Source organism: Mus pahari, chromosome 5, assembly GCF_900095145.1.
Source record: "Mus pahari chromosome 5, PAHARI_EIJ_v1.1, whole genome shotgun sequence".
Taxonomy (NCBI): Eukaryota; Metazoa; Chordata; class Mammalia; order Rodentia; family Muridae; genus Mus; species Mus pahari.
In genome coordinates this window covers 109,267,001-109,287,538 of record NC_034594.1, presented here as the reverse complement: position 1 = coordinate 109,287,538, position 20,538 = coordinate 109,267,001, and the positions used below count along the sequence as shown (strand labels likewise).

Sequence of the window (20,538 nt, the reverse complement as noted above, 5' to 3'; positions counted from 1 at the left end):
GCGTGGAGGCAGAAAAGCCCAGTGGTTATTCCCTTGGCACCAAGCAGCCCAGAGCCCTTACTGCCGCTTCTCCCAGCAGTCTGAACTCAGCCGTTTGCCTATCGGAGAGTCTTAACTTTCAAACCTATAACATAATGTCACAGGGTTGTATAAAGTTGTTACAGAGTCTGGCAGACATACAGGACCCTCCCCGCCTCCCCTGTTTTCTTCCTCAGCCCTCGGTATGAGGCTTCATCTCCACGACACCCCATTTCCTCCCCACCCTCGAAGAGCAAGCCCTTCTTCCAACTTTTGATCTCCAATTAAAGCGGGGGGTGGGGGGAGTGTGTTCTTTCTCTTCTGCTCCCCAGAGCGTTTTTCTTGGGGAGCCTGCAGGGGAAGGCAGATGTGGAGGAGGGGGAGCGGCTGGGAGAATGAAAGGGGGAAGAAATGATAGGCAAGTCTTTTAATTGTTGCATAATTGGCGTACTCGGCTATTACTTGGGAGCTTTCATGTGTACTTCTTGCTGGAAGGGTACTTCTCCCTCGGGCCCTGTAAATCTCTGCCACTTAGACCTCTCTCATCTCTGGCAGCAGAGGGAAGATCAAACCCCCACAGCCCAGGCTGTGGTTTGGCTCGCGCTGTGGTTTGGCTTCTCTGCAGCCTTCTCTTCAGAGCCAGAGCAGCCCCCAGCTTTGCCACCTGGGAGGAGGGGCCAGGTGCGGGCACGAACATGCGTGGCCACACAGGCTCTCAAACTAGGCACATGCAGCACACAACGTAGCTCACGTCCCCTGCCACCCTCTTTCCATGCTGACCACCCTCCTCATGCCACCGCAGCAGAGGTGTGCCGCCCCCCAAAATGTACCTGTGTAACTCAGCTTCTTGAAAGTTGTCATGGATGAGGACCAGGCTGCCAGTTCTGCTGCTGTAGGCTGGGCCGGCAAAAGTACATGCTCTCCCTTCTGGGAGCAAGAGATGGACGTGGTGGTGCATGCTTGCAATCTCAGCACTCAGAAGGTAGAGGCAGGAAGCTCAAGAGTTCAAGGCTAGCCTGTGCTACATGAAACTCTGTCTCAAACAAAACAGCAAGGGGGGCATACAGGTTGTGTACCGCACAACCTTTATTCTAAAGGAGCTTTGGGCAGAGTTTAGGGTGGGGCTCTGTTATGGCCTCTGTTGATGGACAGAATTACACAGCTCTTAAGAACAAACCTTGCTACACTCTGAGGAGTCCGGCATTCCCAGAGGGGATGTTTCTCACAGTGTGGTCGTCACCATTCCAACTATTGCCAAGAAAGCCTGAGCTTTAGGCAGACCAGACTTGCTTGGTCCTGCAGCTACAAGCCTTTGATCTCCCACAGTGAGGATGACCACCACTTTAAGGAAACTCCAAAGCAGAGGTGGTCGGACCATCCATCTCTAAAGTAGCAGGTTAGGCCCTCAGGTCAGTTCCAGGACTCCCCAGGTAAATAGGTTGGGATATGAAAAAAATCTAGGTTGAAAAAAAAAAAAAAAAAAAAGGTTCCAGGAAAATTCTCCATGAAACCAGGTGCCAACGTACTTTGGTCCGTCACTGGAATTTCAAGTTTGGGAAACACAGACAGCTATGGCAGCTACTGAAAACCCACAGTATTCAAAGCCCCAACTATATATATACTTAACCAGAACAGGGATGGTTTGGGAGCCCTGATTCCATCCTCAAGGGCCCATATCTGAGAACTTGATGCCTACATCTTAGCAGAATCCAGAGTGAGGGTGGGTTTAGGAACCTCTACAAAACAGTACCTCCCTTCCTCAAGCCCAGGCAATGATCTCTGGGCCTTGCTATGACCCAAGTAGAGGCTGAGCTGACTGGCCCTTCCCCTCTGGAAGAGGGCCTGGGCCTGAGTGAGCACAGAAGCCTTCTGGCCTGGCTCTCTCTCTAATCAGGACCAGCCCTCAACACGGGACTGTGAAGTGCAGCAGACAGGGTGAGACTTTATAGAATCTCACCTTAAAGTCCATAATTGTGCATTCCTCATCCACTGACATCCCTGGGATGTTTCCAAAGGACGTTCTTACTTCGACAGTCGCTGTGGCTAGAGAGTGTACTCCTGTCTCTTTGTCACTGAAGCCACAAATGGTCAGCAGGTTTCACTCTCAACTCGCTGGGACTGGCCCTGAACACGTCTGGCTACTTCCCAGTGCTGGGCTGATCAGCAACCTTTCATCTGAAACAGAACATTAGGTGGATTTCCACCAGGGCTCTGGGCATTCCAGAGAAGATCAAGGATTAGACCTGAATCAGCAGGCTTGGATTCAAATCCTGACACGGCTACCAGCACGTGGCATGTTCAAGTCACTTGACCTCTCGAAAGCTTCAGCTGTCACACGTAGGAAAGGAGGCCAATATTTTACAATGCACAGGACATTGCAAAGGTCGCACTCAATGCAGTGACTCTGCACAGAGCTTTGGAGCACCGTAATGCTTAGCTTATGTTGGCCGTGCCTTTAGGACTCAGCACTTGGTGTTAGCTGGAATGTGTCTGAAGGGGTCAGGGAGGGTGCTTCCGGGAGGTGGGGGGGGGTGTCGTTTTACAGTGCTCCCTGCTGTGACTCATCACTAAGAATCAGAACTCTCAGGCACTCAGGACATGACTACTGTATTAGTTTCCTGTGGCTGCCATGACAAACTACCACAAACTTGGTGGCTTAACAAAACAGCCATTTAGAACTTCCACAGTTCTAGAGGTCAGAAGTTCAAAATCAAGGGGTTGGCAGGACTGGTTACTTCTGTAAGGTTTGAGGTTGCCTGTGTTCTCTCCCTCACTCCACCCCCTGTCTCTCTCTCTCTCTCTCTCTCTCTCTCTCTCTCTCTCTCTCTCNGCATTTGAAATGTAAATAAAGAAAATAATAAATAAAAAAATAATAAATTATATAATATAACCAGACAGACCTTTTCTTCAGTTCATGTATCAAAAGACAACCAATAAACTGTTCCTATTGTTTGCTGAAAGAGAGTTAGCGCTCATAGAAATGAATTTCTGAGTGGCTATCAGATCACATACTGAAATGTTCTTTGGAAATTTTCTGACACTTGAATATAACAACTAAATATTCAAAGTAAAATGTAGTGATTCCTCTAGGAAAATACATGCTTCAAATCCAAAGAATCGCAGAGTTATCCCTAGAGAATATTTTGAATGACAGTAGTTTATACAGGGAAAGATATGTAGATACTATGACTCTCCTCTCTCTCTCTCTCTCTCTCTCTCTCTCTCTCTCTCTCTCTATATATATATATATATATATATATATATATCTCCTCACATCTGATAGCTGCTGGCAACCCTTGCCATTCCTTGGTTAGAGACGTATCCTCCAGTCACAGCCTCCATTCTCACAAAACTTCATTTGTGCCTTCTCTTTTTAAAAATTCTTAACATTGGTTGGAGAGATAGCTAAGAGCACTGGCTGCTCTTCAGAGGTTGAGTTCGATTCCCGGCAACTACCAGGTGGCTCACAGACATCTATAATGGGATTCGATGCCCTCTTCTGGTGTGTCTGAAGAGAGTGGCAGTATACTCATCATATACATAAATAAATGAACCCTAAAAAAAAAAAATCTTATCATTGGATTTAAGACCTGGCCTGATAACTCAGGCTGACATCTGGATTTTCTCACTAGACTCTTTCAGCAAAGGTGCTGTGCCCAGTCGCTTTCACAGGCACCAACAGTTAGGATGAGTTGGGCATGCCTTTCGGGAAACATAGACAGACAGCATGGCACCTACTGGCACGCTTCATGGCAGATGGCAGAGGTCTAAATGAAGTTTTCTGGCCTTTCTCTTTCTTGCTTCTTTCTCTTCCTGCCTTTCTTTAGACAGGATCTTGCTATGTTGTACAGGCTGGTCTTGAACTCACAATCACCTATACTTGCCTCCCAAGTGCTAGAATTACAGGTTTGTGTCATCACCTCCACTTGTTCTTCCTTCTTTCCTCCCCCCCCCTTTCAGTTTTATTAAGTTTGATGTGTGTGTGTGTGTGTGTGTGTGTGTGTGTGTGTGTGTAAATGGGCATGTTCAGGCCAGAGGACAGCTTGCAGGAGTAAGTAGGTTTTCTCTTCCTGCCATGTGGTCTCTGAGAAGCAGCCTCCATTCCTTAGGCTTGGCGGCAGTCGCCTTTTCCTGCCTTGCCACATAGCTCGCTCTTTTCTGGTTTTGGCTCTCAAGGCTGTCAGCTCACTTCACTAGTTTCTGCTCTTCCTGTCTTAAGACGGGGTCTGTCTATGTAGTCCAGGCTGGCCTCAGACTCCCAAATGCCCTCTTGCCTCTGTCCCCGAGAGTGCTGGGACCACAGGTGTGAGCCACCATGGCCAGCTTGTCCTTGTTCTAACATTAACGTCTTACCTTTAGGAAAATTACAATTTCTTCTCTTCAATCTCATTTCTTCTCCCCTCCTGCCTGGTACTCGTTGAGGAAGACAGGTAGGAACTGTGCATCCTCTTGTTACAAATAGACAAACCAAGGCAGAGAGAGCTGATGACCTATCTAAGGCCACGCAGCTGGTTAAGAGGCAGGATCAGAACTCAGGCTTCTCTGCCCTTGGCCCCATGTCAGCTCCTCGGACCACAATGCCTCCTGAGGCAGGGTACTGAGGAACTCCTTCCCCTCACGTTCTTAATCATCTTACACTTGTGGGTTTATTAGCTGCAAATTTGTGGGCTTCTGTGGCTTATAGAGGAATTTATTGTTCCATATAAAACTTTTTTTCCCCCTGGCTTCCCCCACAGAACCACTAATGACTTTTAACAGGCAGAAAATTGAGCTGCCCAATGAGTTTGTCTTGTGTTCTGTGACCATGACGAGTTATTAATAGCTCTTCCCAGCACAACATTCCCTTCTCATCGCCCTGGCATTGGGGGTAGCCAAGGTCACCTCCTGTCACTGCTGCCCCTTCCTCCCTGTTGGCAATAGAGCAAAACTTCCACTCGACGACCCCTCACTCCCCCAGGGACCCTGGCCAGCTGGTCTGGAATGGGGAAGGACGGGAGGTTAGGGGAGGAGGACTCTGCCATGGATCCTTAACAGATGCCATGGAGAGGAGACGGAGGAGCTGAAGACTGGCCTTCGCTATCTGTAGGAAGGGGGAGCTGGAAAGAATCAATTATCCCCACTCCCTTTCCTTTTGTTGCCATGCACTCAATCATCCCACAGATACTGAGCATCCCTTCGGCTCCAGAGCTCATTGCAGGCTCTGAGGAACAGGTAGCCATTGTTGACACTAAAGGATTTTACCTCTGAAGTCTTGAGCTCCTTTAAGTTGATCACTAATGTACTGATCACAGCTCGTGCCTCAAGATTCCAAGTCCTTAACAATGTCACCCCGAGGCTCATTCTGTGGTGATGCTACACAGAATCTGGTCTAGCTTTTAACACTGCATTCACCAAGAGCCCCAGCCCAGACCTCATCCCTGAACATCAGACTTAAGTGTCCCCTTATAGCCCAGTAGCTCCCTACCACAGATGTCCCAGGCTCTAACCCATCAATAAGTGCTGGATGTGGGCCTGGCTCATTGCAAAGGTCCCTCAGCTTCCACATTCTGTTGAGGTCTGGCACATTTACAGCCTCCAGGTGGTCCACATTGACAGGACCCAGGGATCAAAGTCATCTCGGGGATCTGGTCAAAACCCCAAAGTTAGATCCTGTTCTGGGTGTCACATCTTCAGAGCAACAAGAGCTTTCCTAGGTGAGAGATATGAGGTGTCTACAAAATGTGATTCAAAAAACCAGGGAGAAGCCTTGGGTATGGTGTGATGGTCTCCTTTGTTAGATATGTATGGGATGCATGGACTTCCAGCCAGAAGTAAGAGCCAAGGGAGGTGGTGAGGTAGCATTGTTGGGTTTTTTTTTGTGTGTTTTGTTTTTTGTGGTTTTTTTTTTTTTTTTTTTTTTTTTTTTTTTTTTTTTTGGCTCAGGGTGAGGAAGCTTCACTTAGTGTGTAGAACAACCCCATGGTGGCTGCACTGGGCAGTCAGCAAGCTTAGAGTGTGTCCTACCACTGGGGACAGACGCTTGGAGTTGATTCCTGCTGTGGGGCTGTTTAGAACATTACCTTTTATCTCCATTCCAAGCCTAGGCTGCTGCGATCCCAGGTGGTTCATTAGCTCAGGAAAACAAGAAATCTCAGTATGAAGGACCAGCTTCTGTTGTTAAAAATCAGCCTGCTATTCCAAATGTATGCTGGCAAGGAAGAGTGTGTAGGTGGAAGGAGGGTGTGTCTGTGTCTCTCAATAGAAACTGATGACAATTTTACTAATTGCTGCAGTTATTAATGGGTGGCCTTTTATGTAGACTGTTTAGAAGGTAAAACAATGCTATTAGTCATAAAGTGTTGGTTCCTGGCTCTGCAGTGCTCTGCACCATGCACGTGCAGTGAGATTAAAGACAGGTGCTCCATCCGCTGTGTAGGGAGATCAGTTAGGACATGCAATCCCTGCGCTTGCTTGCTGTAATTCCAGGCCTTGGGAGATAAAGTGGCTCAGAGTTTCCAGCCTATCTGAAATGGCCATGCATTGTATCTCATACCACGGAGTCAGGCTCACCTACATTTCCCCTGTGCCCTTATCTGCGATCTGGCAATAAACATAAATATTAGTCTTGATAATAAAATGTTAAGTGGAAACCCAATTAATATAATTCATCTTTCTTAATTGCTATGAGAAGTAGACAGAACAACTTGTATACCTACAGTTGTAGCATGTGGTAAAGAAAGTGTTTGCCAGTGTGCGGTGTCTACTAAAGCAGGACTCAAAAGACCTTGACGGTCTTTGATCGGCTACTCTGTGCTAGTCTCTGGGTCAGCTGAATAGAGCCGTGTTCTGTAGTGGGCATGCTCAACATCAGGGAAAGAAGCACGTCTAGGAAATCAAGCAGCTTGATCAATGTGATCTTGTTGGCTAATGGAAGTCCAAGAACTTTGTACTCTCACATGGCTAATTCATAAACAAACATGCCCTCTACATAATAATCATTTGGTCGCAAGTGTTATAAACACCTTTAGGAAATCCTATAGAACCTTCCTCTTCCACATTCCATCTTCCCCCTTCTCTTTGAGCCCTGCTGTTCATAGTCTTTCCAGGATCCAACTCTGGGTGGTTGAGAAAGTGGCTAAAAGGCCTGAGTTCAAGGTCTGCCTCCAAGAATACCTTTTCTCCCCAGTTTTCTCATCAATAAAAAGAAGACTATGAAATCCTGCCAGCAGTGCCCACTGACCCACAGCAAGAGTCCCCAGAGATCTCAGGAATTGGGCACTCTGTGTACCCAGATGGAAAGGAGAGGACTCGAGTTGGGAGTCCTGAAGCAGCCTAGGCTTGGGCAGCCTCCTTAAATGTTCTGACCGACTGCTTGCCATCAGTTTGATTGGATTTGGCTGAAAACTACTAAGCAGACAGACGAAGGGGGGGATTGGGCACGGACAGCCGTGGCTTCCAGGTGGAGCTCCAGTTGGAGATGGGGATGGTTTCTCTTTAACCTTAGTCCTTCCCCATCTGCTTCTGGCTCCTGTGAGAGGCAAACAGAACAGTGAATGCTTCTTGGGCTCCTGGCTGACTCTAGGGACTATTAAAGATAACGGACTAAAAAAACCATAGAGCCATGAATGAGTTTTCTGTCAGAAGCACAGGGCATCACAAGAATCAGACTAAGCTGTGCTTTCTAAGAGGAAAGTAGATTCTCAAAAGACTGGGATGCTGCCCTGAAACCACCAGTCACAAAGGCTAAAGGAAACCCCTTTACCATGTGGTCATGTGCAATGGGCTCAAATGATAATCTTTGTGACAATGGATAGTCACATGTGTGGCCCTGTACCTGGACTGCAGGAGATCCAAAATAGTACCCAGGAGCTCCCTGACTTCCTCAAACTTCCTGCCTCCCCAGGGGTGGGAGAAGATATATGCAAATAACCTCACTGCCCTTGGCCTGCCGGGGGCTTCAAGCTCAGCGATTCCAGCTGCAGAGCTGTTGCCAAATGACTGCCTGTCTCTGTGCTCAGTTTCCTGGCTCCAAACAGTGCCTCTACCTCAAAGGGAATGGTGGGGATCAAATGGATTAACATATGCAAACCTCCAAGAAACATAGCCCTTGCACAGTAATTACTGTTATTACCAAGGCATCGTCCGTCATCCGAAATGGCTGTTCTGCACGCTGAGGAGGAAAGTGCCAGAAAACTGCTGAGAGAGTGTGTGACTCTAAGTGTAGGGATGAGGTGGAGTCCATGGAAAAAGGTATATTTGGATGCAATTTCAAAGGATGACTAGAACTTCAGCAGCTGAGGGTGTCGGGGGGGAAAGGGTATTCCAGGCAAAAGTGGTCCAGGCGAAACCAGAGAAATGTGAAAATACATGCAGGGCTGAGATACAGATGAAGCAAAGGATTTGATCAAGGGCATCGGAGCCCGCTAAGGAATTTGGACTTTGTTTTGTCTTTTTCCCCTGAAAGCCATTCTAGACTTTTCAGTGTAGGAGAGTCATAGAGTCAGTTTTGTGGTTTAAAACAGCCAGAGCTATACAGAGAAACCCTGTCTCAAAAAACCAAGACAACAACAACAACAGCAACAACACAAAAAGAACTTCTGGCAGATGTGTAGTAGTCAGGAGTGTAGACGCTATACTCTAGCCACCAGAGTTCAAATCCTGGCTGTGTGAGTTCATTAAGATAGGCTAAATTGATGGAATAAACAGACAAAGATGTGTGTGGTAGCCCACAGACAGTAGAAGGCAGGTGTTTGTTTGTTTGTTTGTTTGTTTTTCTGGTTATATAGCAGTTCCAGAAGAATATGGCGTGTGGCATTTCTTCCATGTGGTCACTCAGGAGTCTGGGTTCTTGCCACCCCTGGAGCATTTAGCTGGTGGAAAGGTAGACTGACCGTGGAAGAGGAAAGCCAGCTATTTTTATAAAAGTCAGAGATAGAAATGCAGATAAATTTCTACCTACCGTCTTGGGGGGGAAATATGGTCATGAGGCCACACTTATTGCAAGGGAGGTTGGGAAATATACTCTAGCTATATTTTTAGATATTCTTTCTGTTAGGCCATCTAATAGAACTTCCTGCAATGGTAGGAATGTTCCAGATCTGTGTTTTTAAATACAATAGCTGCTAGTCATGTGTTGCTATAGAACATTTGAAATGTAGCTACCGAAACTGAGATTTTTTTTAAAACCTGAGATAAAAATCTCATTTACTTATAATTAAGTAGCCAGACATGGCTAGGAGCTCTAGTATCGGACAGTGTAGTTATAAAGAGGGGAGGGGTCTAAGCAAATAGGCAGTGATTTCTGCCAGACACTTGCTAGGGTCTGATGATTGAGCATCGGGTGTGTTTTCTCATTTCCCTCAACTGAAAAAAATGGTTGTAGGAAGAGAATCCATCTCTCCAGATTGTTGGAGGATGGAGGTCTTTCAGCCAAAGCACAACAGTGAGTGCCCAGCCCGTGTCCATCCATCCACCCATGGCCGAAGGCAGGGATAATATGTGACAATCCATGAGCTAGGGCTTCCCTTCCCTCTAAATAGTTCCATTTGCTTCACAGAGCTAAGCCACTTGTTCATCTCCTCTGAATTGTGTCCTTCAAATGTGTCCATTTCCATAAAGCCCTCCAGGTGTGGCCTCTGCAGGTGCGGCCTCTGCAGGTGCGGCCTCTCCAGGTTCGGCCTCTCCAGATGTGTTCTCTCCAGGTGTGACCTCTCCAGGTGTGGCCTCTCCAGGAGTGGCCTCTCCAGATGTGGCCTCTCCAGGAGTGGCCTCTCCAGGTGCAGCCTTTCCAGATGTGGCCTCTCCAGGTGCATGACAGTCCTGATGTTTTGTGGGCTGCCCAGCATCTGCAGCAGCATACTTAGGGAGCTCATCTTGTCTTGTGCCTCTTTCTACCTCACCATTTTCCACTCTGCCCAGCAGGATGCTTTGTATATTTTGGGACATTTGCCAACACGTGTCTATTGCATTGCGTTGAATTCAGTGGGTGCAGAGAGGGTTGCAAGGACACAGTTCCTGAACACGAGAGCCAGATTCCATCTGCATAGCACAAAACAAAGCTAGAGTTTGGCAACTTCTCAGGTCATTGAACCTATGTAGACATCCAAAGGCGGCTACCTCACTGGTGTGGAGTTGGCAGAGCTCTTCTGGACATTTGTATGAGTTTTCTTCTCCCACATTTCTCTATAAAAATAACCTTCTGGTTCACACGCCTTTTCCCACTGTATCTCTACTCCTGGCAAAGTTCCTGACCAGAAACTGCCAAGGAGAACTGGAACCACTCAATTTGGCAGCCTGGACATGGGTCCAATAAGCTATATACGTGCTCCGTGGGAGCGAAGCCACCCAGAATACATCCCATGGCCTCTGAGGCTCAGGGCAGCCCTGACAGTGTCCCTCCTGACTATCCTGTGTCATTTTGACATCTGCCAAAAAAAAAAAAACCCCTCAAGAATATGCCTCTTAATATCCTGAATTCTCATGAATTTATTGATTTTTCTATTATTAATAAGCTTGTTGAGAGTTCTTCAGTTACTCATTCAGCACATACTTGCTGAGATCCTGCTCTGTGTCAGATATTATTCTGGTGTTTAAGATTCAAAACAGACAGAATTCTCATGTTCAAGAAGGGTAGGAAGAAAAGAAATGTCATGTGCCAATAAGTTCTATGAAGGCAAAGAAAGCAGGAAGTCTCTTGTGTCATAAAAATCACTCCAAAATGTAGTGACCTAAAGTACCACCTTATTATTTCTCATGAGTTCGTGGCTTGGCTGGGCTCCCTGGGATCACGGAGGAGGCTGTAGTCACTGGGGGTTCAGAGAGGGCTAAGGGTCTACCACAGCCCCTCTTACTTATCAGAAGCCCCGCCGCTGGCTGTCAGCGCATCCTCTCGGTATAGCTCACCACTTGTGAGTCCCATTTGGGCTTCCTTACAAGCTGCTGTGAGGATTCCTAGGTTGTGAAGGCAGAGGCAGCAAGACCTTATGACGTAGGGCCAGGTCACACTGTATTCCTTCTGTCTTGTATTGGTCACTGCCATCGACAAGGTCAGGCAAAGTCTTCATTCCTTATGAAAAATATAATTCCCCGTGGGCAAGAATCAAGAATTCTGAAAGGAGCTGAACCAACTTTAAAGGGGACACTTGATTTTCAAACACCGAGACGTGAAGATGAACCAGTTACGTGCTGCCATGTTAGGCTAGGAAAAACCCAGCAGAGGAAGAGGTGGGCTGCAGTGTAACGTGGAGGCAGAGTGGACAAGAGGGGGCGTTATTGAAATACGCCGGTCAGAGAGGGCTTCTCTGAAGAGGGCTATCTTAGGAAGGGGACTGAGTACGGTGGGTAGCCACACAATTACCTGGGGAAGGATATTCTAGGTAGAGGGAATCCAGACCAGACATCTGCAATGCTTTTTGTTAGAGACAATGGGATATTAAGTGTTTGGAGTGAAGAAACATTCTTGTTACTTATGGAAAATATAACTCTTCCTGGGCAACAATGGAAAGCTCCTAAAGGAACTGAGCTCAGTTGAAAGGGGGCCACTTGACTGTGAAACCCTGAAACGAGAAGATCAATATGGAGTTGAAGATTCAAAAAGTGTCCGTCCCTGTCCGTCCCCCCCCCCCCGCCATCTGCACCTGTGTTCCTCACCCGATGCGCTGGGTGATTTGTGTAGCCCTTGGTAGAACTCCAAGAACCCCAGAGTTAGAAAAGTCCTGTTTCCAGTCTCAGCACCCCTACTTTCAGTCATCTTGAACCCCATCTGTCCACAGCCTTGCCCTCACACAGCCTGTGGGAACGTCTCTGTGAGAAGATCAAGTTGTGATTCGTGGGAGAGCGAAGTGTCTGGCTTACTGAAGGATGGGGCAGAGCAGAGGGGTTTCCTGGTATAATTACCCAAGGTCGACAGAGCAGTTTGAGGGTAATGGGTAATTTGCATTCATGCAGAGGGGGACAATTAACGCGCACACTGACTGCCAGACGCTTGTCACTGTTCCTCTGGCCTTATGGACTGGGTCCCTGGCTCTCTACCTGTGGCCTGTTAAGTGTAATGACCCTCCTGTGCAGAAGAGCCTCTCATTATCTCTGTGGTAACATGATATTTATCCACAAAATTCTGCCAAGCTACTTTGCAATTAAAAGACCTCCACATAGTCCCTTTCTGTGGCCTTGGACAGCCATTAACGTTGTTGGGCTTTAAAAGGCTGAAAACATGGACTAGGGTCCTCCCTGAAAGGGTCAAGAGCCATCCCTGAAACTGACACTTCCACAGACTTCCAAAGCTGGGGACAGTGGACCCCAGAAACAGGACTTCAGAGGCATCAAGACCCCCCCCACACACACACACACCAAATCAGGCACATTACACATAGGCTAATTCATCAGTTACTGAGTGCCAAAACTGGCTAGGTTTTTGAAAGTTGCTGTCTTTTCTGAAGACTGTTGCAGCCCTGAGAGAGGGAATCCTTGAAGCAAAACTTTCTGAAAGTCCTCTGAGGTTCTTCCCAGAAAGCAAGGAAGGCAACTGTAAAGAGGGTCGCCACACAAGCTGGCAAGGAGCCACAGGGACAGTCCTTCCTCTTCCTCGCCTTCCTGCAGGTGTCACCTGCCTGTGAGCTTGTTTACTTGTCCAGAGTGGTTCTGTGTCTTCTCATGAAGATGAAAATTAGCCCTCAGCCCGTCGCTCCTCTCCTCCTTTTCCCCTGCCATTGCTGCCCAATGGCACAACCAGAAGGTCTCTTGAAGGACTGGGAAAGATGACGTTGGGATTGCTTACAGGCCAGCCGGTATTGACTTCTATCACCCGAGTGAATGCTATTATGAGTATCGTTATACAAATACCTCCACACATGGGCATGAGCTTCTCTGTACAATAATGGACATAAGAGAGCCTGGGTATATGAAATTCAATTAGAAAAGCTATCAAACTGTTGAAAGTCGTACGTGTGTAGTTTATTAGAAAGCTTGCGTCCCTCCTTCTGGCTGACTTGGCTTACTGCCCCTTTAAAAAAAAAACTTTCGTTCATTATTTTCTGAGTATGCATGTGATATATGTTCCTCGTATAAAAGAAAAATGGAATATGCAGCAAAATGTAAGAGAAAGTAAAGATTTACTCCCATGCCACCACCCAAAGGGAAAAAGATCGGCTAGGTGTGTTGACACCCAACCATACTCCAACACTGTGGAGTCTAAGACTGAAGGATCGAAAGTCCAAATCCAGCTAGATCAGGGTCCTGTCAGCAAAATCTTGCTGGCATATGCAATAGTGTCTGGGTTGTATATGGGATGGATGCCCGGGTGGGGCAGTCCCTGAATGGTCCTTTCTTCCGTCTCAGCTCTGAACTTTGTCTCTGTAACTCCTTCCATGGGTATTTTGTTCCCCATTCTAAGAAGGAATGAAATATCCACACTTTGGTCTTCCTTCTTCTTGACTGACACTATTGCATATGCCAGCAAGATTTTGCTGACAGGACCCTGATGTAGCTATTTCTTGTGAGGCTATGCCAGTGCCTGGCAAATACAGAAGTGGATGCTCACAGTCATCTAGTGGATGGAACACAGGGCCCCTAAAGAAGGATCTAGAGAAAGTACCCAAGGAGCTAAAGGGGTCGGCAACCCTATAGGAGGATCAACAATATGAACTAACCAGTACCCCGCCAAAACTGTGTCTCTAGTTGCATATGTAGCAGAGGATGGCTCAGTCGGCCATCAATGGGAGGAGAGGCCCTTGGTCTTGTGAAGATCATATGCCCCAGTACAGGGGAATGCCAGGGTCAGGAAGCAGAAGTGGGTGGGTTGGGGAGCAGGGTGGGGGGGTATAGGGGACTTTCTGGATAGCATTTGAAATGTAAATGAAGAAAATATCTAATAAAAAATGAAATGTAAAAGAAGAAGAAGAAGAAGAAGAAGAAGAAGAAGAAGAAGAAGAAGAAGAAGAAGAAGAAGAAGAAGAAGAAGAAGAAGAAGAGAAAAAAAAAGTCCAAATCCACCTGAGAGACACAGGGAGATTTTTGTCAGCAGAGACTATAGCTAAAGTATCTGTAATCTGAAGAACTTTCTGGAATCACTAGACTAGTAATGTGTTAAAGATCATTTCCTTATCTTTCTTCTCTCATCCCATGAATCCAAAGACTTAAAATAGACTTTGCTGAACTTTTTTAGAGATTATTCTGAGGTAGGCAGATCCAGATACGCACACTCCTAAAATATATCCCCACTCAAAACAGTTCTGGTGCCAGGAAAGCTCCAAGCCCAAGGACGTGTGGAGCAGAAATGGAATACAAACATTCAGAAAATGTGTTTTCAGACCTTGGCAGCTGGATCCAACAGATTGGAAAACCCATCTCCCGGGCCAACCCTACAGCCAAGTTTCCATGTCTCGGGGACCCTGACATGCCCCGTTAAGCCTCAGAGCTAATGACTGCCTCGCTTTTCATTCCAGAGACCTGAACTATAATGAGCTGCAGGAGTTCCCCGTGGCTATCCGGACCCTGGGCAGGCTGCAGGAATTGTAAGATCTTCTGCTGGTGTTTTTGGGTGCTTCTTCCAGGGGCAGAGGCCAGCTCATCCATCAAGTTGCCTTCTATAGTCTTTGTGACTGGTCCTTGTAAAACCTGTGGGTGGAACACCCCCCCCCCCAGCCCCCAGAACAGCAGTAGTCAGAACTCTTGGTAGCTTGGCTTTGAACATTTCTTGGAGGTGACTGATCAGTATAAATGGCTTTGGAACCTTCAAGCCTGGGAGCATATGTGTAAGAAACCACCTCTTACAGCCTGAATCTGGCTCTGAACTCTCTATGTCTAAAGAAGACTTAGAAGAACTGAGGGCTTGTTTATAGGGTCACTTTTTAATACCATCCATAAAAGGGTTGAGAAATTGCGCCTGGAGCCCTGTGGCCATTTATTATTATGCTGAGCCATCTCACTTTCCCATCCATTTATTATCTATTTGAATACTCACTAGACTGGGTGCTGTGCTTAGTGTTAATATGAAATAATGGTAAGGTAGACATATGGGATCTTCCAAAAAGCATCCCTCACCTCATTCATGACACAAAGGAGCATCTGTGAAACAGAAACAAGACAAAGCAACATATAATTCCAGCCTTAAACTGTGGTATAGTATATTGGCTAAAATAGCCATGGGAATTAGAATGGCCACTCACTGTGGACTGAGGTCTCCTGAGCCTGGTCTCAGAGGATGAGTGGTATTCAGGTGACAATGAGGGTGGAAGAGGACAGTTGTTTTAGTCAGTGGAGCAGTACAAAGCACAGACCTAACAGGAAGTGGTTAAGGCAGGGAGAATGACCACAGAAGGGACACCAACCTTGATAGGGGTGTGCTCAGTGACCTGAGAGATCTAATATACAGTTATACTAGAATCCAGTAAGGAGACAAGGAGCGTCATGGTTTTCTTTTTGGAGAAAAGAAAATGTACACATTTAGGTATGAGTCCATCCATCCATCTATCCATCCATTCATTTATCCATCCATCCATTTATTCATCGAACTACCCATCCATCCATCCATTTATCCATCCATCCATCCATCCATCCATCCATTTATCCATCCATCCATCCATCCATCCATCCATCCATTTATTCATCCATCCATCATCCATCCATCCATCCATCCATCCTCTACTGAGAGAAAGCTACTTGAGAACAGGGCCTCTATTATGTAAATCTCTCAGCCTCTCAGAACTTAACCTAGCCCAAGACAGGAAAGAGATATTCCAATAAACATGGTGAGTAGAAGGAAGGAAGGAACCAGCGAGCCATGGTGGGCAGCACTGGCCAGAGATATCTGAGGAGGAGCCTTGAGTGACTGAGCATGGAGGTAAAAGAGATGATGGGAAACAGGCGATGGAGAGAAGTGAGCGTGTGCTAGGACGCAGAAAGCCGAGACTTCCAGTAGGAGGGGGAATGTTGAGAGGTTGTTAAAGCTTCATAGTGACACAAACACACTGTTCCTGGCTTCCAAACCGCTGACACCCAGTGGGGAACTTGGTTGATCACCACCCATGGATGCAATCTATGGCCACTGACCGGACTCTGTCCTTTATCCCATCTGTTGCTCTGCACACCACCACCCTCATGTTTCTTCTCTTCAGGAGGAGCCTCCCTCATCCAGCATCCTCTGGAAGTTCTTTACATCCTGTACCTTCCTATTCCTTCCCACACACCCTTGGCATCCTCTGTGGTGACTTGCCATGGCTCCTGCCACAGATGACCAAGGAGTGGAGTCCTTCCTCAGGACCTGAACTCAAAGGCTTTCTGAAGCTTGAAGCTTGAAACCTGGAAACTCCCTGTTTCACTCCCAACACGTACATACACGCGTGTGTACGCGTGCGCGCGCACACACACACACACACACACACACACAGAAAGGCTGAGTATGTTGTTGATCGGAGATGAAAACATGCAGGCAGGATTGGAGCTTCCCAGGCTGAGTCCCTTTGATCTCAGGACCTGTCTAGTCAGCTGTCAGAAAGCACCATGTAGTGCCACGCCACTTGAAGCTGTTCTTCCTCTCCACGCCTCTCTTCAAACCCTCACTGCTCCCGGTGCTGTCTTCCAGGGGTTTCCACAACAACAACATCAAGGCTATCCCAGAGAAAGCCTTCATGGGCAACCCTCTCCTGCAGACAATGTGAGTACTTGTCTGGCTCCTGGTACTGTGTGTTTGGGGGGGGGAGGGGGAGGATGGAGGTTGTGTGAGGGGGGAGGGGGATAGAGGGGATCCCACTAGAAAGAATGTGGGAGGGCTGTTGATCTCGTCCCAGAAGAGTAGGGACCTGAAAAAAAAAGTGAGATTTGAACCAGGGCTCGGGTCTTTTTCTTCCAGACATTTTTATGACAACCCAATCCAATTTGTGGGAAGGTCGGCATTCCAGTACCTGTCTAAACTGCATACGCTGTAAGTGGGCACCAGAGGCTGCCATTGGGTTCTGCAGTCTGGACTTCTTCCCTATCCCCTTCTGTCTCTCTCCTGCCCCCTGCCTCTCAGAGGCAGACCTCTCTGTGGCCAGGCACCACAGGAGAGGCTTCTGGGGCCCAGGACTTACACTGTCTCAGACCTATCCCCAGATCTGCCAGAACTCAATGGTCTCCCTACACCTTGTCTCCTTGTCACTTCTTCCCATATCTAACATGGATGAAGAGAGCCCTTCTTCATCCCTGCAGGCACGTCTCTGATCTTTTGGGTTCTATTTGGCTCGTGGCACACACCTGCATACACACCTGCATATGCACCTGCACACACACCTGCATACACACCTGCACACACACCTGCATACACACCTGCACACACACCTGTACACGCACCTGCACACGCACCTGTACACGCACTTGCACACGCACCTGTACACACACCTGCAGTGAATTCTGCGTGCACTTCAGGCTGCTTCTCCAATGCCCTGTGCACAGCTTCCGGGCCCTTGCTATGCCGACTTTCTCATGCTTAGCCCGAAGGAAGCCCTTTGTTTCCTTTCCCAACTCATCTAACTCCAAGCCTAAGGTCCCACTTTTTAAAATAAGGCTCCCATGGATTGTTTATGGTGTACTGAGACTTTGCTCCACACAGCTAAGCCCCTCCAGGCACTGTTCCCTCCTATGTTCCCATTACATTTCCTCCCCATCCCAATTTGTGAGGTAGGTACCTCAGTCCATTCTACAGAGGAAACCTGAGGTGTGTGAACCCAGACCCTTGACTTCCGTTACTGGGGTCCTTATTGGATGCTGTTCTGCTTCCTCAGGGTCTCTTCCACACTGTTCTTTTGTGACAAGGTTTCACATGGCCAAGGCTGGTCTTTAACTCCCATTCCTTGAGCTCCCACTTTCCAAGGGCTAAGAGTAAAGGCATGTGATGCCACTCCCAACACTTGCCTTTTAGAGAAGACACTCCTGCCAGGAGCGATGGCACAGACGTATAATCTTAGTGCTCCGGAGGTGAAGGCAGGGGGATTGGAGGTTCAAGGCTAACTTCTGCTGTATAATAAGTTTGAATCCAGTCTGGGTTACGGGAGACCCCCATCTCAAAACAAAACAATAACAACATGGAACATTTCATGGGTCTCTCATCTGGGTTTGGTTTTGTCATTTTACAAACCAAAGGCCTCAGTGCAGGAGTTGCTGGACCCAATCTCAGCCGAGCTGGACTGAGCAGAGCTGTATCGATTTAAGACAGTGATTGGGAGTGAGGTATAGTGATGCATGTCTTTGGTCTCAGCACTCAGGAGGCAGAGACAAGTGGGCTAGCCTGGTCTATGTAATGAGTTCTAGGACATTCAGTTAGAACTACATAAAAGAGAGACGCTGTCTTTAAAAAAAAGAAAAAGAAAACTAACAAATTATTATAAACATGGCTAAACTTCCCACGGGGCCCAAGTGGCTAATTTGAGGGAGGCTTGAGGGAAATGACGTGTCCCCCGAAAGGCAGAGCCCCTGAGCAGAAGGCTGAAGCTGAGCGCACACGTGTTGGCACTCCTGACCCACCCCTCCAGAGCCTGTTTTCTCTATTTGCAGATCCTTGAATGGTGCCACTGATATCCAGGAGTTCCCAGACCTTAAAGGCACCACCAGCCTGGAAATCCTGTGAGTGGATTCCCTTTCCCTCCACGGGGACTCTTGTACCTCCCTTCATCAGGATGGCCATCCTTCTGTCACCCTTCCTCTAGTCTGCCTCTGCTGTTGGCTCAGCCCTGGGGCCTTGGCCATCTCCAGATGTGGTGCTGCCTCCAGGCGGGGCAGGGGCAGCAGGGAGTGGGGAGGGGGCTAGCATTCCTCTGTGTGCTTCCGTTTGTCAGGACTGGCTTCAGAGCTCCTAATCCTGAGCCACGGTACACTGAGGACCTTGGCTTTCAGAGGTCTGATTCCAAGGACGTCTTTCTTAGTGTCTCCATGCTGCACCCTGTGTCATGGGGATACATGTATAATAGGCCCTCAAAATACTCTGCACCCTGGGATAAGTACATAGTAGGCCGTCAACACATATTAAATAATGAAAGAAAATGAGCAGGCACTTGATGTGAACGTTAGGAAGTCAACTCCCTGCCCATACCACACAACGGGTTCATGGCATAGCTAGGACTGGCGCTTTCCTCTGTGCCTCTATCATCTTCCTCCCAGCTCAGCATCAGGTGGAACATTTTTCCATGAAAGTGATCATAGTTTCCCAAGGATGACCTTGGCCTTGGAGTCTGTCTAGGGCTACCCAGTGCCTAATCCAAGCACATTCTCCAGTCTACCCTCACAAGCCTCCGCACCCTAAGCTTGTCTTCTTCCCCTAAGCTCAGGGAGCAAAGTGTGTTTCCATGGTCCTGCAGGACCTGATTCCTAGCTGCTCCTTGCCATGGCTGTCCCTCCCCTTGGAGACCCCAAGAGCAGAGAAGATTTCGTCCCTAAGGCCCAGTGTTGCTGGGATCATTATGAGAGGTGGGGTGGGGGTGGAGTGAAGGTATATGGGTAGATTCGGATTTGTAGGAATCATGGGACAAGCAGAGCCCATGGATTGAGGCCCTCTTTCTCTCTGTTTCCCACCTCAGCTCGCCTAGGTCAGGGGAACTTAGCGCTCAGATGTGAGAGCCTGCTACTGCCTGTTCCTGTAACCCCGCCCCTGCCCTGTGTCTCCCATTGCTCTCTCTTGTCAGCTCTGTCCTCCCACAACAATTTCAGGTCCAGTGTTAGAGATGGGTGGCTGGGAATGGCGGGGCTCTGGGCCTGGTGCCAGCTCTGTCTGTTCTCCCTGCAGGACCCTGACCCGTGCCGGCATCAGACGGCTTCCATCGGGAATGTGCCAACAGCTGCCTAGGCTCCGAATCCTGTGAGTGGCTCATGACCGTTTTACAGTCCTGGCATTGTAACCCTGTCCCTGTGTCCCAGTGAAAGCCTCTGCTGCTTCTGTCGTCCTTGGTCACATCTCTTTTGGGAGAGTGATCATCAACGTAGACTCCTGCTGAGAATCTAGGAGAGACCGTCCTCTCTTGTTCAAGAGGAAGGACTTCAGTCTCTAGAGTTGAATCTGAGCGGTTTGAGACCAGGTCTGCTTCTCACTAGCTATGTTCATTTGGATTTATTCTTTAATGTCTCTGAATTTAAATCTCCTGTTTAAAATGAGAGTCAATTTGTGAGACTTGAAAGGAGTCTGTGTTTAATGCACATACCACATAGTAGGTGCTCAGCATCATTCAGGCAAGGGACATAATTGCTTCTGGTATCCGAAAGCTACTTAAGTTGGTCCAGTTTTTCTTCCCACCTGGATTCTAACTTCAGCCTAAGGCTGCTCCCTAGAGATCTCACAAGCAGCTCCAGATGGGTACATTGACACCTGCAGACGCAGGCTCCAGACCAGGCAGTGTGTCTTTGGGCAGGTCCTATGCTGAGGACCCAGGCCTTAAGTTCCCTGCCTAAGAGAAGGGTTGAGCCAGATGAGGGCTCCCAGCATTTCTTTTTTTTTTTTTTTTTTTTTTTAAGATTTACTTATTTATTATATGTAAGTACACTGTAGCTGTCTTCAGACACTCCAGAAGAGGGCGTCAGATC

At 47.8% G+C, this 20,538-nt stretch overlaps 1 protein-coding gene across 3 annotated transcripts in view; it reads left to right on the top strand.

Moving 5' to 3' along the window:
• Lgr6 (leucine rich repeat containing G protein-coupled receptor 6) overlaps positions 1 to 20,538 on the top strand; it is a 121,899-nt gene that overhangs the window by 86,362 nt on the left and 14,999 nt on the right. For all 3 annotated transcript variants that reach the window (XM_029539190.1, XM_021198354.2, XM_029539189.1), the window contains 5 exons: positions 14,439 to 14,507; positions 16,577 to 16,648; positions 16,844 to 16,915; positions 18,523 to 18,591; positions 19,748 to 19,819. In XM_029539190.1, coding sequence (XP_029395050.1) covers positions 14,439 to 14,507; positions 16,577 to 16,648; positions 16,844 to 16,915; positions 18,523 to 18,591; positions 19,748 to 19,819 — 354 coding nt within the window. The remainder of the gene's footprint in view (positions 1 to 14,438; positions 14,508 to 16,576; positions 16,649 to 16,843; positions 16,916 to 18,522; positions 18,592 to 19,747; positions 19,820 to 20,538) is intronic.